The sequence below is a fragment of the Danio rerio genome, chromosome 13 (genome assembly GCF_049306965.1).
Source record: "Danio rerio strain Tuebingen ecotype United States chromosome 13, GRCz12tu, whole genome shotgun sequence".
Classification (NCBI taxonomy): Eukaryota; Metazoa; Chordata; class Actinopteri; order Cypriniformes; family Danionidae; genus Danio; species Danio rerio.
In genome coordinates, this window is record NC_133188.1 from 49,747,300 (window position 1) to 49,763,146 (window position 15,847).

Below are 15,847 nucleotides of genomic sequence, written 5' to 3' on the forward strand. Positions count from 1 at the left end.
ATATATATATATATATATATATATATATATATATATATATATATATATATATATATATATATATATATATATAATATTTACAGTCCAACAAAAATGGCCTCATCCCGGAAATGAAAAAAAGATTTTTTTTTTATTTACAAGGATAATGGTTAAAATGTCCAGTGCAAAAATGCAGTAACCCAATTCCCAAAAAGGTATGTACAAAAATATAGCAAGTTTCAAACCAACAAAACTTAAAGGTCAAAAATATACAACACAAAAGAAAAAACAAACTAAGTAACTACAATATATGAGTATCCAACAAAAAAAAAACTGCTCACAGTTCTTCCACAACATGCTCAGCCAGGTAAACTGACCCCGAGACTCCGCCCATCAATTGGCACAAACCATATTAGGTAAGTACATTTTCCATACTCTTTGTAACTCCGCCTTAAAGGCATTCAATCAACATTAAACACAAACATCTGCTTAACAGACATGAATATAGATATAATATAAGCACACTCTCACACACACTCATACACTGACCAATTTAGCTTATTCAATTCACCTATAGCCCATGTGTTTGGACTGTGGGGGAAACCGGAGCACTCAGAGAAAACCAATGCCAACACGGGGAGAACATGCAAACTTCACACAGAAATGCCAGTTGACCCAGCCGGGACTCAAACCAGCAACCTTTTTGCTGTGATGCAAAAGTGCTAACCACTGCATGACTGTGTTGCACCACTTGAGGTAACTGACTTAAATAATAATAATTTTAAAAAATCAAAGAAAGTCTTGAAGCAGAAGAATATTGGTGACTTCATTTTTATGACTTTTCCCACAGTCTCTTAATATTATAGGTGTAACCAGAGTTTAAAGATGTTTTGAGCTGGATCAGATGTAGTTGAAATGCAAATGTAAATATTCAAATCCAAAATAAATCCACAGAAACTGGCCATTTTCAGTTTCTATGTTGACATCTCACGAGTTTACAGCTAACAACAGGCAGAAGCATATAAGTAAAGTGCGTGTGTGTGTTTTTGTGTGTGTGTGTGTGAGTGAGAGAGAGAGAGAGAGAGAGAGACAGAGAGAAAGAGAGAGAAGATGATTAGACTGTAGCTGACACACTGACCCACTAACACTGCAGCTCACACACACACTACAGCTGTCTCAACCTCTCTCACACACACTCTCCGTTTCTTTGAGGTGTCTGCCCCTCCCCCATCCATTTTAACTCAAACTCTATTCTGAAGAACAGTGAACACATACACACACACACACACACACTCACACATACACAGCTTCTACTCAAGCTCTGCCAAGATGAATCACTATTGCCGTTATCTTTCTAGAGTAAACACACATGCCTGAACACACACATGCGCACCTTCTCTTCTCATAAATTAATTTTATTTTAACTATTATTTGTCAACTATTATCACTAATATAGTATATATACAGTTGAAGTCAGAATTATTAGACCCCCAGAATTATTAGCTCCCGTTTCTTTTTTCCCCAATTTTTGTTTAACGGAGAGAAGATCTTTTCAACACATTTCTAATCATAATATTTTTAATAACTCATTTCTAATAACTGATTTATTTTATCTTTGCCATGATGAAAGTAAATAATATTTGACTAGATATTTTTCAAGACACTTCTTTACAGCTTAAAGTGACATTTGAAGGCTGAACCAGGTTAACTAGGCAGGCTAGGCAAAGTTATTGTATAATTAAAATTATTGGGGTTGGGGGGGGGGGGGGGTGGAATCAGCTAATAATTTTGACCTTAAAATGGTTCATTAAAAAAACAGCTTTTATTCTAGCCGAAATAAAACAAATAAGACCTTCTCCAGCAGAAAAAAATGTTATCAGACATACTGTGAAAATTTTCTTGCTCTGTTAAACATCATTTATATATCATATATATATATATATATTTATATATATATATATATATATATATATATATATATATATATATATATATATATATATATATATATAAATAAGACAAATTTTATCAAATCAGCCAATTAGAATGAATTTGAAGTATATATTAAAGAATCATGTGACACTAAAGATGCTGAAGATCCAGCTTTGAATCACATAAATGAATGAATCAATGGTAAAATATATTCATTCATTTTCTTTTTGGCTTAGCCCCTTTACTAATCAGGGGTCACCACAGTGGAATAAATCACCAACTTATCCACAGTGGATGCAGTTCCAGTCGCAACCCATCACTGGGGAAACACCCATACACACTTATTCACATAAACTACAGACAATTTAGCCTACTCAACTCACCTATACCACGACTTCGGACTTGTGGGGGAAACTGGAGCAAACGGAGGAAACCCATGCGAACATGGGCAGAACATGCAAACAGAAATGCCAACTGACCCAACCGGCGCTCAAACCAGCGACCTTCTTGCTGGTTGCCACAATCGTGGCAACAGCAATCGTGCTACCCACTGCACCACCGTGACACCCAAAACATTTTCAATTATATATTAATATAATAGAATTATAATAATAATATAATAGAATAATTAACATAATAGAAATCATATAGATAGAAAACACCTATTTTAAATTGTAATACACACACACAGATTATATATATATATATATATATATATATATATATATATATACTCAGTTAAAGTCATAATTATTAGACCCACTAAATTATTATTATTTACATAAATTATATATATATGGACAGAAAATAGCTATTTTAACCATTTAACTACTCCACCAAGAAAAAAAATATTTGGATTGCATTTCTTAACTCCTAATGTCACTAGTTAACACACTCAATGCATATTTTTCCGACACAATCTATAATTTCTAAAATATCAACCTCTACCAAAAGGTTGAGATGTCGATTGGTAAAAGTACCAGAATTAATACATATACTATGAATCTGGGAAGTATAGGACCAATTTATTTTTAAAAAATATTAGAAATAAAACAGTCTTGAACACTAAATCACCTTTATCTTTTGAAGAATGCCATTAAATATTTCAGATTCTCATTCAACACGTTTTCTTGTTTGTTTGTTTTTTACAATAAAACCAAAATGAAGTGTAGTACAGGATGTTTGTTTGATTTTTTATTATATATATATATATATATATATATATATATATATATATATATATATATATATATATATATATATATAWWWTTTTTTTTTTTTTTTTTTTGATGGTCTGTTTGTTGAATTTAAGTTACATTGCATCTACATGGCAACATGCATCTACATTGCACAGATTATATTTAGACTGTTAGGTTGGGGTTAGGGTTAGTGTTAGTGTAAGATGACATGTACTTGCAAAGTTACTTATAGTCCGTTGAAATAGTCAACAGATATTAAGCAAACAGTCTACTAATACTATATATATATATATATATATATATATATATATATATATATATATATATATATATATATATATATATATATTATTTTTATTTTTTTACTGTAATATTAAACAGCCTGGTGAGCATTCCCACCACCTCCAAACTTTGCCACTTCCTCATTAACTGAGTGTAAAAAATTTCTCAACACCAACATCACTGAGCTTTTTACAACTATAAAAACTGTCCCGTGTCCCATGGAAGTTCAATTCAGTGGAAGTTCATGTGATTTTCTATATAATTTCCATGGGATTCATTTCCTCCTCGGTCTTCTGAGGAACACAGAGCTCCTTCAGGAGTATTATTTCTCCTTTTTGTCCATCCGTCCGTTCGCCAGCAGACTGAGGGGGCGAGTTAACCCTGAGCCTCGGGCGTGAGGATGGTGTGCTGAATGACAGCAGGGATCTTTGGGTGGCAAAACACATTCCTGACATGCCGACGGCGGGGGGTCGAGCTCCGCATGTCATCCTTACAGCAGAGGGTGGAGCATTAAAAACATGTGGCATTCCAGCTCTTCTGGAGGAATGTTCCGGGTTCAGAGCGAGTTAAAGTCCATCCGGCACTATATCGATTGCAGGAAAGAATTCAGTTTGCCTCAGGCAAAAAAAATAAATAAATAAATAAAAAACATGTAATGCAGTGCTAAAGCCAATGCATATTACATGTATATCAGAAAATTACAGGCATTTGCATTTTTTTTTTCAATTACCTTTTTAAAAAAATATATAAACATTAGTATAAAAACAAAAAAAAAAACATTTAAAAAATATATATTTGTAGTCAGTTTGCTGTAGTTTGAGATGACTAGGAAAAACTATTTCTGCACAATTAGGCAATAGTATATATTTTTATAAATTTTTATGACAAGAAACACTGCTTTAACTTATTTTAATGAGTTAATCAGGTTTAAATAAACTTTTACAAAAATATAAAATAAAATTATTTAAATAATTCAACTATTTTAGGGAGTTTGATTTTGAAGTTGAGATGACTAGAATATTTGATTAAAATAAAACCAATTAGACAACAAAAGTTGCTTTAACATATTTTAATGTGTAAATCAGGTTTCAATTAGACCGGCACGGTGGCTCAGTGGCTAGCACTGTCGCCTTAAAGCAAGAAGGTCTCTGGTTCAAGTCCCGTAATGTATGAGTGTTTCCATTTGCAGCCAGAAGGGCATCCGCTGCATAAAACATATGCAGCAATAGTTGGTAGTTCATTCAGCCGTGGTGACCTGCGACGATTAAGCCAAAGGAAAATGAATGAATGAATCAATCAATCAATTAATGTTTTAATTAAATCTTTATAAAAAAATATTTATATAACAATGACTAGAAAAATTTATTTGATTCAACTACAAAAGATTTAGGCAATATATACACATACACAAATGAAATACTCTCTGAAAAAGGACCTATTATGCTAATTTTTACAAGATGCAAAAAAAAGTGTCTGATGTCCTTAGAATGTGTAAGTTTCAGCTCAAAAGAATACACATAAAGCAGAGCTACAGGCAATGCTTATTAAATATATATTTGAAAATTACAAACATTTGCACTCTGTAAAATCTGTACAGTTGTTATCCAGACAAAATCATGTTTAAATTTGATTAAATTGTTGGTTTCTATTGATGTTTGATTGATTAAAATAGGACAATAATTGGCTGAGATAAAACTATTTGAAAATCTAGAATCTATAGCAGGTCGCACACCAGAAGCGCCGCTCGGCGGCGCGCCACGCAGCGCCATGTATTTTAGAATTCTAAACATAGGTTTCTATCAGGATACACACACCGGCGCCGCAAGGCTCAGGACTCAGTTCATTTTCCAGCCGCGCCACAGAGCGCCATCTGATTACTTTCATGTTAAATATCATTCGAATGTGCGCGTCTGGTGTGTGATACTTTAAACTGTCATGTACGCGCCGTGTCGCGGCGCCGAGCGGCGCTTCTGGTGTGCGACCTGCTTAAGGGTTAAAAAAAGTACATTAAGTTTTTAGCAATGAATATTTTAAAAATGTACTAATCTAAGATGTACTAATTTCCAAACAGATTTTAAATTATTAGTATTATTGTGGGATCAAAATATTTAATAAAGGGTTAGTTCACCCTCAAAAAATGAAAATTCTGACATAATTTACTCATCCTTCACTTGTTCCAAACTTATTTGACTTTTCGTTTTTTTTTTAGTAAGCACAAAAAAGTATATTCTGAAGAAAGTTGGAAATGTGTAACCAATGAAAAATAAATACAATGCAAGTATTCCAGCTCTACCCCCCCCCCCAAAAAAAATATATATCTTGTGTTTGAAACCACTTCTGATTGAGTACATTTTTTTTATTTGCTTATAAAACAAAATTATATGATTAATAGAATACTTGCATTTTGTTTTCTAGTTTGATCTGTAGTTTAGAGTAGTGTTTGCATATCAAATATGATACAGTAGGTTTTAGACAATTATAAGCCAACTGTATCATAGCATTTAGTTTCTTAAGATTATTAAAATGTTCATCACACTAAGAATAAAAAGGGTATTATTACCCTTTATAGAAAACTTAATAAAATAATCATTGGGAAAACCCTGGAGTGTTAAAGTGGCTCATTACAATACATTTATATTATATATTACTTTAATATATTAACTATATATTAACTATATATTAATTTTATTCAATGTCAATAAAGTTACAATATATGACTCTTCACTCAATAAAGGGTTAAAAAGCACTCACAAAACAATCTTTAGGAAACCAAAAATGATTTCTCAACATTATCTCAGCTAAAACACACCTTTAAAACCTTTATTTTTAAAAGTGTACTCACTGTTTTGTTCCTGTTTGCATATACCTCCCGACAAACCATGCTCAGTTCAAATGCAAATGCTTGTTTTTATTTGCATGTTTCAAATGCAAAAACGTTCAAGGGCTCCCAGAATTTTCTTGCTTTGCATCTAAAAATCAATATGACCATTAAAAAAAGGCCTATGATGTGTTTTTGTTTGTTGCTACACAACTATGGGGATAAATAAGGCCAGCATGCACTTATCGACAGCAATGTTCCATGATAGTTCAGTGGAAAGCCTTGCAAGTGTCATAACAACACAACACAAACATGAGCCCTAACCTGCTGGAAGTGGGAGTCAATAAATCCAAAAATAATCAGAGATAAAAATGGCTTTTCCCTGTTACACTTGTATTGTGATCAGCTACAGGTTGGCTCTTCACACAATGAAGAGATGAGAAATAGAGTGGAGATGCAGAGCTAACGTTAGCCATTGCTAACCGAAATATTTAGCACTGTTTTGAAATGTTCACAAATATAAAAACCTCTTACTTTAGTTTTAGATCACTTAAGAAGAGTGTTTTCTAACGACATTAAACTATCAAACTATAATATGACCTAACAAATCCATTAATACTCACTCAAGCTTGAGGTGATTACCCTCCAAGCAGATGCAACTTCCTGTTTACTTTTGTCATCACAGAACTGCTTTTTAGTTAGAGGCATTTACAATGGAAAATACATGCTAAATGCTAGCTAGCCATGTCTCTGTGTTGCTTTAAATGCTTAAATATGTTTAACTAATTATATTGTTGATAATATGACATCAATTTGACTTTACTTTTAAATTGTGGGTTTTTGTAAACCCACTAACAACGAATAAAACAATATATCCCAATGAATCCATTCATAATCCTCACTGAAACCTGAGCTTGAAAAAGTTTTCCCTCCAAACTGATGCAACTTCCTGTTAGCTTATGTCATCACAGACTTTTTAGATGGAGGCATTTACAATGGAAATGACATGCTAACAGCGAGCTATCCACTTCTTTGTGTTGGTTTAAATGCTTACATATGTTTAACAAATGATATTGATAATACAACATTAAATTTACTTTACTTTAAATTGAAGGTTTTTTAAATCTATTCACAATGATTAAAACAATATAACCCAATGAATCAATCCATACTCACTGAAGCCTGAACTTGAATTGTTTTCCCTCCAAACTGATGCAACTTCCTGTTTACTTTTGTCATCACAGAACTGATTTTTAGCTGGAGGCATTTACAATGGAAATGACATGTTAAAAGCTATCTAGCCGTGTCTCTGTGTTGGTTTAAATGCTAAAATATGTTTCACAAATTATATTATTGATCCTATGAAATCAATTTTACTTTCCTTTTAAATTGAAGGGTTTTCTAAACTGAGCTAACAATGAATAAATAATACAACCCAATAAATTCATTCATAATACTCTCTGAAGCCTGAGCTTGAAGTGTTTTCCCTCCAAACTGATGCAACTTCCTGTTTACTGTTGTCATCAGAGAACTGCTTTTTAGCTAGATGCATTGACAACTAAAATTAAATGCTAAGAGCTAGCCATTTCTCTGTATTAGTTTAAATGCTCACATATGTTTAAAATAAGATATTATTGATAATACGAAATCAACCTTTACTTTTAAATTGAGGGTTTTTGTAAACAAACTAATAATAAAACCAAACAAATCCATTCATATTACTCACAGAAGATGGAATTTGAGTTGTTTTCCCTCCAAACAGATGCAACTTCCTGTTAGCTTGTTGTCGTCACAGACTTTTTAGATAGAGGCATTTACAATGGAAATGACATGCTAACAGCTAGGTAGCCAGTTCTCTGTGTTGGTTTAAATGCTGACAAAATGATATTATTGATAATATAAAATCAGTTCCCTGCTGAAAAATCCAGCTTAAACCAGCCTAGGCTGGTTGACTGGTTTTAGCTGGTTGATCAGCGGTTTTAGAGGGGTTTTGGCCATTTCCAGGCTGGTTTCCAGCCATTTTCAGCCTGGTCTTAGCTGGTCAGGTTGGAAAATGACCAGCTAAAACCAACTTCACCAGCCTGGTTTAAGCTGGACATAGCTGATTTTAGCTGGGCTCCCAGCCTGGCTAGGCTGGTAAAGCTGGTTTCAGCTGGTCGTCTCCCAGCCTGACCAGCTAAGACCAGGCTGAAAATGGCTGGAAAGCAGCCTGGAAATGGCCAAAACCCCTCTGAAACCAGGCTGGTCGACCAGCTAAAACCAGCCAACCATCCTAGGCTAGTTTAAGCTGGATTTTTTTTAGCAGGGTTGTACTTTACTTTTAATTAAGGGCTTTTTAAACCAGCTAACAGTTAGGGATGGCTGACGTAAAACCAGATCCAGAAGCACAAGTGTTTCGAAACACTGCACCAAAGCATGATCCGAAACACCCAGGTCACGTGATTAAGGGGGTTCAAAACACCCAGCTCACGGGATTAAAGTGTTTCGAAACACCTGGTCACTAAAAAATTCAAAGCATCGATCATTTTAGAAGCGTTTTTGTAAACCAATTAACTAACAAGATATGAACTAGCCCAATAAATGCAATGCTAATACTCACTGAAAATGGATGGTGTTTTCCCTCCAGAGTGATGTCACTTCCTGTTTGGTGAAATCGCAGGGTTGCCTTTTCTTAGTTTCTCAAAAGACTAAAAGGACAAAATAAAATGAATGACAGGAATTTATTAACTACAGGAAAAAAAAAAACGTTCATAAAAATGTTTGAAACACTGGGAACGCAATAATAAAAACTATTTATATTTATATAAACGATATATATTTTAAAAAATTAAAAAATTAATTTTATATATATATATATATATATATATATATATATATATATATATATATATATATATATATATAATGTACTGCAACTTTTACATGATAATTTTTTTTTAAATGTACAATGAATTATATTATTTCAAATTCAACACTGAAAATGTAGGAAATTACCTAAAAAACATCAAGTGAACTAATTTGACATGGAAATAAATGCTAACAGCAAGCTAGCCAGTTCTCTGTGGTTGATAAAATGTCTAATTATGTTTAACAAATGATATTGTTGATCATTCATTAATTCATTCATTCATTTTCTTGTCGGCTTAGTCCCTTTATTAATCCAGGGTCGCCACAGCGGAATGAACCGGCAACTTATCCAGCAAGTTTTTACGCAGCAGATGCCCTTCCAGCCGCAACCCATCTCTGGGAAACATCCACACACACATTCACACACACTACAGACAATTTAGCCTACCCAATTCACCTGTAATGCATGTGTTTGGACTGTGGGGGAAACCGGAGCACCCGGAGAAAACCCACGCGAACGCAGGGAGAACATGCAAACTCCTCACAGAAACGCCAACTGAGCCGAGGTTCGAACCAGCGACCCAGCAACCTTCTTGCTGTGAGGCGACAGCACTACCTACTGCGCCACTGCCTCCCCCATTTTTGATAGTTTTAAATCAATTGTACTTTACTTTTAGACTGAGGGTTTTTGTAACCCAGTTTATTCATTCATTTTCCTTCAGCTTAGTCGCTTTATTCATCTGGGGTCACCACAGTGGAATGAACTGCCAACTTATTCAGCAAATGTTTTACACAGCAGATGCCCTTCCAGCTGCAAATCAGTACTGGGTTCATACACTCTCTCATTCACACACACATTCATACACTACAATCTTGTAAACCAGTTAACTAACAAAATATGAACTAGCCCAATAACTGCATTTCCAACACTCACTGAAGATGGAGCTGGTGTTTTCCCTCCAAAGTGATGTCACTTCCTGTTTGATGACATCACAGGGTTTCCTTTTCTTAATTTCTCAAAAGACTAAAAGGACAGAAAATAAAATTAATTACAGGAATTTATTAACAGCAGGACAACATGTCACCAAAAATGTTTAAACGCAATAATAAAAATTATAATACTAAGATTTATTTAATGAACTTTGACTTTACATGATAATCTTTTTTAAATGTACAATTAATTATATTACTTCAAATTTAACACTCAAAACTAGCAAGGAATTGCTAGTATATTACCTTTAAAAAATCAATTACATGAAAATCACAGCTAATAGCAAGATAGCCAGTTTCCTATGGTTGCTTAAATGTCTAATTATGTTTAACAAATGATAATGTTGATCATATTAAATCAACTTTACTTTTAAAATGAGGGTTTTTGTAGACCAATTCATTCATTCATTCACCTACGGCTTAGTCTCTTTATTCAACAGGAGTTGCCACTGCGGATTGAACCACCAACTTGAAATACTGAGAAAGCAATTACAAAAACTATAGAATATTTATTAATTAGTTTTACATAATAAAAGTTTTTTTTTTTTTGAATGTACAAATAACTAAATTACTTCAAGTTCAACACTGAAAACTCAGGATTTGCCAGGCATTTCCCAAAGAATCATCAAGTAAACTGATTTGACATAACATTTAGATGTAAATTAAATTTAAAGTAGCATTTTTTTGTTAAACAATCGAAAACCTTGTAACAAATAAATAAATTAAATATTATACTCTACTTGCTGCGCATTAAAAGGATAGTTCACAAAAAGTTCAGACTTACTCACTATTTACTCCCCCTGAAGTGGCTTCAAAACTTTATGGGCTTCTTTATTCTGCTGAACTTAAATGAAGAGATTCTGAAGAAAGCTGAAAACCGGTAACCATTGAATTCCATAGAAAAAAATGAATACAATGGAAATGGAAGTCAATGGTTACCGGTTTCCAGCTTTCTTCAGAATATCTTCTATTGTGTTCAACAGAAGAAAGAAACTAAAGATTTGGAAGAGGGTGTGTAAACAGTGAGTAAATTTTGTGAACTATCCATTAAATAATGAACATCTCCCTTTTTCAAAAGTGAGTTTGAGATATCAGTAAATCGACAGTTTTTAAAGGAAATCATTTCCTGTTTATAAACTCAATAAAATCCCAGATAAAGCCCCTAGTAGTGTGTGTGTAACGCTATAGTGGCTGAATGGGGCAGATGAAGCTCCAGCCCTCTTGTGCAGATTGGGCGGCGTAGCTGTTTGGGTGGAGTCACACAGACAAATACTCACACTTGTAGCTGTGAAACTCTTAGTTTGCTCTCCCCGCAGAGCCGTGTGGATTTACTACCAGAAACCAGCCTTTCTGTCTGCTGAGCACAGCAGATTAAAGACACATCAGGAATCTATAAACCCTCGCTCACCGCATTTACTGTGTGGGTCTGAATTGAAGGACCCCCAGGGTTATTTTTTCAGCCTTTATTTTCATTTTTGAACTCTGTGAAGAAGACACAAAGAGGATGGGTGCTCAGTTGACTAAAGGTGAAGCCACAGTGGAAGGAAAAGCCGTGGCTGATAAAGCCAATGGTCAGGTGAGGATTTATGACCACCAGCTTTCTCAGAGATTTCAATGTTTTTTATGATTAATGTATCGATCAATACACAGTTTTTATTTTAGGAGAATTAAATATCGGTATTTGTGATCAATTTTAATATTCTTTTTGAGAAACTAATTTGTTATAACAACAATGCCATCCCATTACTGATGTTTTTGGATTTTTCTAATGGTGTGTATTTTATTTAATGCAAAATAAATGTCTAATTTTGATTTTGTTTTAAAAAAAAATGCTTTTAAAGTTGATTTAGTTAGTTACAAGACAGACTCTGTGGTTGTGTGTTGGCGCTGAAACTGGCAGAAACCCGAATTGAGAACAAAAGGTTGCAGAGCTGCATGCAAATGATGCACAGCGCTTCTGCTGATCTGCAAACAATGCGATGCATGCGTGTGTGTGTGAATGCATGGACCATTCCTCTGGTACTTCATTAATAATCATTCTACCCATCCCCCTTAATGCATATGCACCCTTCCCCCTCTAAATACAATAAGAGAACGCTCTTGTCTATATTATTGAACTGAATGCATTATTTTGAATATGTCCATGCTTGTGATTTAAACACCCCAATACTTAGGGAGAGTACATTACCGTGTTTCATGAATGTATAGTGCTCGGCTGAAGCATCACCTGAATGGTGTGTGATCCAAATTCCTGTAAATACAAGAGAGGGGAAACAACAAGCGTTGGTTTAAACGGCGTTTTAGGGTTGCGGTCTCCCCTTTCTTTGTTCTCTCTGGTAGTGGATGGTTTTCTAAGCTGTGGATTTTATTTAGTGGAGCAAAACTGCCTCTAGCGGATGAAAGGTGGAATTACATGATGCACTTCTGCTTTTGGGTTTAACCGGGTGTTGCTTCTGTCTGTAATGTGATTACATACAGCACTCCGAACCGCATTTGCTGACTTTAAATTGACTGCTTTCTATATTTGGTGTTACCAAAACAAAGTGATTCCTATGTGTATTTATTTGTAGTCATTTTAGTGTACATTACTGTGTACGTAGATTTTATTTCAGTTTTGAAGTGTAGCCAATACTGCAGTGTTATTAACTAGAGCTATCATTTATGTCTTAAATTAAACAAATAGCTAAGCTATAATTGGGTTTGAATCACATAGTATTGGATAAAAATGATGCTAGGAAGAGAAATGTTGAGATAAAAAAAAACATATGCTTAACACGTTGTGCTATAAACTATACTATAAATCCAAGCATTTACTATAGCTATAAAACAAGCATTTACAAGCATATTTCTCCTCTGTGTGTGTGTGTGTTTGCCAAGATGCATTTGGCTTATGCTCCCTCTGCTTCTCTCTTCAGGAAAATGGCCATGTGAAAACTAACGGAGATGTATCCACCAAGCCAGATGGAGAAGCAGTGGCAGCGGACGGAAATGGAACCGCGGAGGTCGCCAAGGATGAAGCCCCAAAAACGGAGGAGGGAGACGGCATTGAAGCCGCGCCCGCTACAGAGGCTGAAGCCAGCAAATCTGACGGCGAGGCTGCAAAGGAAACCAAAAAGAAGAAGAAATTCTCACTGAAGAACTCTTTCAAATTCAAAGGCATTTCCCTAAAGAAGAATAAAAAGGCAAGTGAGGAGGCAGCGGAGGCTGTGGCCACGCCCACCACCGCTGAAGATAAACCCGAGGAGAACGGCCAGGCCGCTACAGAAACCAAAGAGGAGGAGCCAGCGGCGGAAACCAATGAGACGCCAGCTCCTGAGGCGGAGGCGGAGCCCAAAGTAGAAGAGGCGGAGCCCAAAGCTGAAGAGCCTGCCCAGCAAACAGAAACCGCACCCACAGAGGAGACTACAAAATCCGAGGAAAGCCCCGCCCCCGTTGAAGAGACCACGCCCACTGAATCTTCGGACCCGGAGCCGGCTGCAGAGTGATCTCATATCGCTGTGGCAACCTAGACTTTTATCTTTATCCTTTTTTTTATTTTTTGAGATTGAAATATATAAATATATATATAAATATATATAAATATATGAGACTTGAGCCACAATCTTAAAGTTACAGCATTACTACAAAGTACATTTACCACCCTTGCTGATAACGTTCACTGGTTCGCGGTTTCGTCCGGTCTGGTGTCAGTGTGGTGCCAAACGTGGAGAGCTTTTTTTTTGTTGTTGGGAATCGGGCCGGAAGTGCTCTGTGTTTGGATTGGAACGACTGAAGGAATTTCCGGCTCAGAGGAAAAAAAAGAGAGCAGCGGATGGAAGAGCGTGGCTCCCTGTTCACAGTCTTTTCAGTCATTTTTCTCTTTCAAACTTCATCTGATCCTTGATTTTTTCAGGGCTGATGAGGGAAATGACAAATTGTCCTCTTAGGAGATGGTTTAAGGACAATGTAAAACTACAAACAAACAAACAAAAAAGAAAGAAAATACAAAAAAAAAAAAAACTTTTTTAAAGTGTTTAAATAGCTCTACATTCCAATTTTAGCCCTGAAAGCCGTAGGGGTTTGAGAAGATCTGGGCGAGTGAATATAGGTTTTAGTCTTATAGTCTGTTTTTAATGATGTTTTACAGTTTTAATCAGATCCAGCTACACATTTCAAAGTTTACGACAAAGGGGAATTAAACCACTGCTTTTATCAAATATATATTTTTGTTCTGTTAAGTCTCTGTACATACAGTTTTTTTTCTGACTCTTTATTTTGCTAACATTTCCAGGTGTTAATAAGATGTTGTACGATTAGGCCAAATAAATGTTTGACCCCCCTTGTGTTTGTTTGTTTCTCTCAAATCATTTCCTCAAGAAAGTAAATGCCAAGTTTATCTTCAGAAAACACTTTAGTACTAATGTTGTCTGACTAATAATTCATGTATAATTGTGTATTGTTTTTCAATGTTTATTGTTATTAATTAAAAAAATGGTTTGCCCACAATGATAAATACAATAATTATTTACTTTCCACAAATCAGATGCATTTCTTTCTTCAGTAGAACACGAAACAAGATTTAAAATCAACTTTCTATGTTTATTTACACATATTAAAGACATTATTAATCAGAATGGTTCCCAGAGATGGGTTGCGGCTGGAAGGGCATCAGCAGCGTAAAAACGTGCTGGATAAGTTGGCGGTTCATTCCACTGTGGCAACCCCGGATTAATAAAGAGACAAGAAAATGAATGAATGAATAAATAATCAGAATGGAGGCAGAATGGATTTGGCTCGCTTTTACTATTAGCCATAAAAGATGATTGTATATACTTCATAGTCCTTTAAATAAGTATTATTGTGGTGTTTTTTCTGCACTGGTTTCACTCCAAGGTGGGATTTTCCAGGCGTTAGCTGCTGAGGTAAGTCAAATAAACTCAAATAAGATTTTTAAAACTTACACTTGTATATAAATGTTTATTTCTTATTTGTACAGTTAAATGTCAACATACATATTGCATATAAATTATTTACAAACAGTTAAAGCCAAAAAAATTATTTGCCCTTCTGTAAAATTTTAATCAGATGGAAATGTTTGACATAATGACAGTACATAATATTTTACTTGCTATTTTGCAAGACACTATTCGGCTTAAAGTGCAATTTAAATGCTTAACTATAGAATAAACAAGTTAAATAGGCAATCATTTGTTCGGTGGACAGGGCAACTAAAATTGCCCCTAGGATTGTTTAAAAAATAAAAATGCTTTTATTCCAGCCAAAGTAAAAGAAATAAGATTTGCTTCAGAAGAAAATATATTTTAGGAAATACTGTGAAAATTTCCTTTGTTTCTTAAACATGACCTGATAAATATTTGATATTTATATATTTACACTTATTTAAATGTACTTGTGTTGATATGTATGTACCCTGAGCTCATGTAAACACTCAAAACAATTGTGTGTGTGTTTATGCACACTTGCTGAATAAAGCTCATTTTGGTTACAAAAGCAGCAGGAACAAATTTTTAGATCCTCAGAGGCTGAAAGATGTGTACATTTGACAAACTGGAGAGTTAAAATTATAACTGATATTTCTGGTAATTGAGATTAACTGTATGTCCTATTTATGACCGTGCTGTCTGAAAGTACCTAAAATGCTATTTTGTGCTGATTATGAAGAGATGAGTTTCTCGAGTGAGAGAAAAAAACAGCTCAATGAATTGTCCAACAAACAACATAGACCACTTCTTAATATGTATTCCATAATTAAAAAAGTGTTTGATAATCTGTAAAGACAACATTTTTATAGGAATCACAC

At 34.6% G+C, this 15,847-nt stretch overlaps 1 protein-coding gene and 1 long non-coding RNA gene across 3 annotated transcripts in view; one reads left to right on the forward strand and one right to left on the reverse strand.

Annotated features, from left to right (window-relative positions):
* The window catches only part of LOC103912037 (uncharacterized), a 65,051-nt gene extending 51,771 nt beyond the window's left edge, over window positions 1-13,280 (reverse strand). The window contains exons 1-5 of one of the 2 annotated variants that reach the window (XR_001800817.4): window positions 12,886-13,280; window positions 12,236-12,298; window positions 9,992-10,081; window positions 8,810-8,897; window positions 113-980 (exon numbers count right to left, since the gene is read on the reverse strand). This is a non-coding gene — a long non-coding RNA (uncharacterized lncRNA). Of the gene's footprint in view, window positions 1-112; window positions 981-8,809; window positions 8,898-9,991; window positions 10,082-12,235; window positions 12,299-12,885 lie in introns of those variants that run through there. The other variant, XR_012388934.1, reaches the window with a different exon arrangement.
* Window positions 11,365-14,369, forward strand: marcksl1a (MARCKS-like 1a). Its single transcript, NM_213133.1, is given in 2 exon segments — window positions 11,365-11,623; window positions 12,963-14,369. Coding segments are annotated over 2 exon segments (642 nt in total). The 5' UTR covers window positions 11,365-11,551; the 3' UTR covers window positions 13,533-14,369.
* The last annotated feature ends 1,478 nt before the right edge of the window (window positions 14,370-15,847 follow it).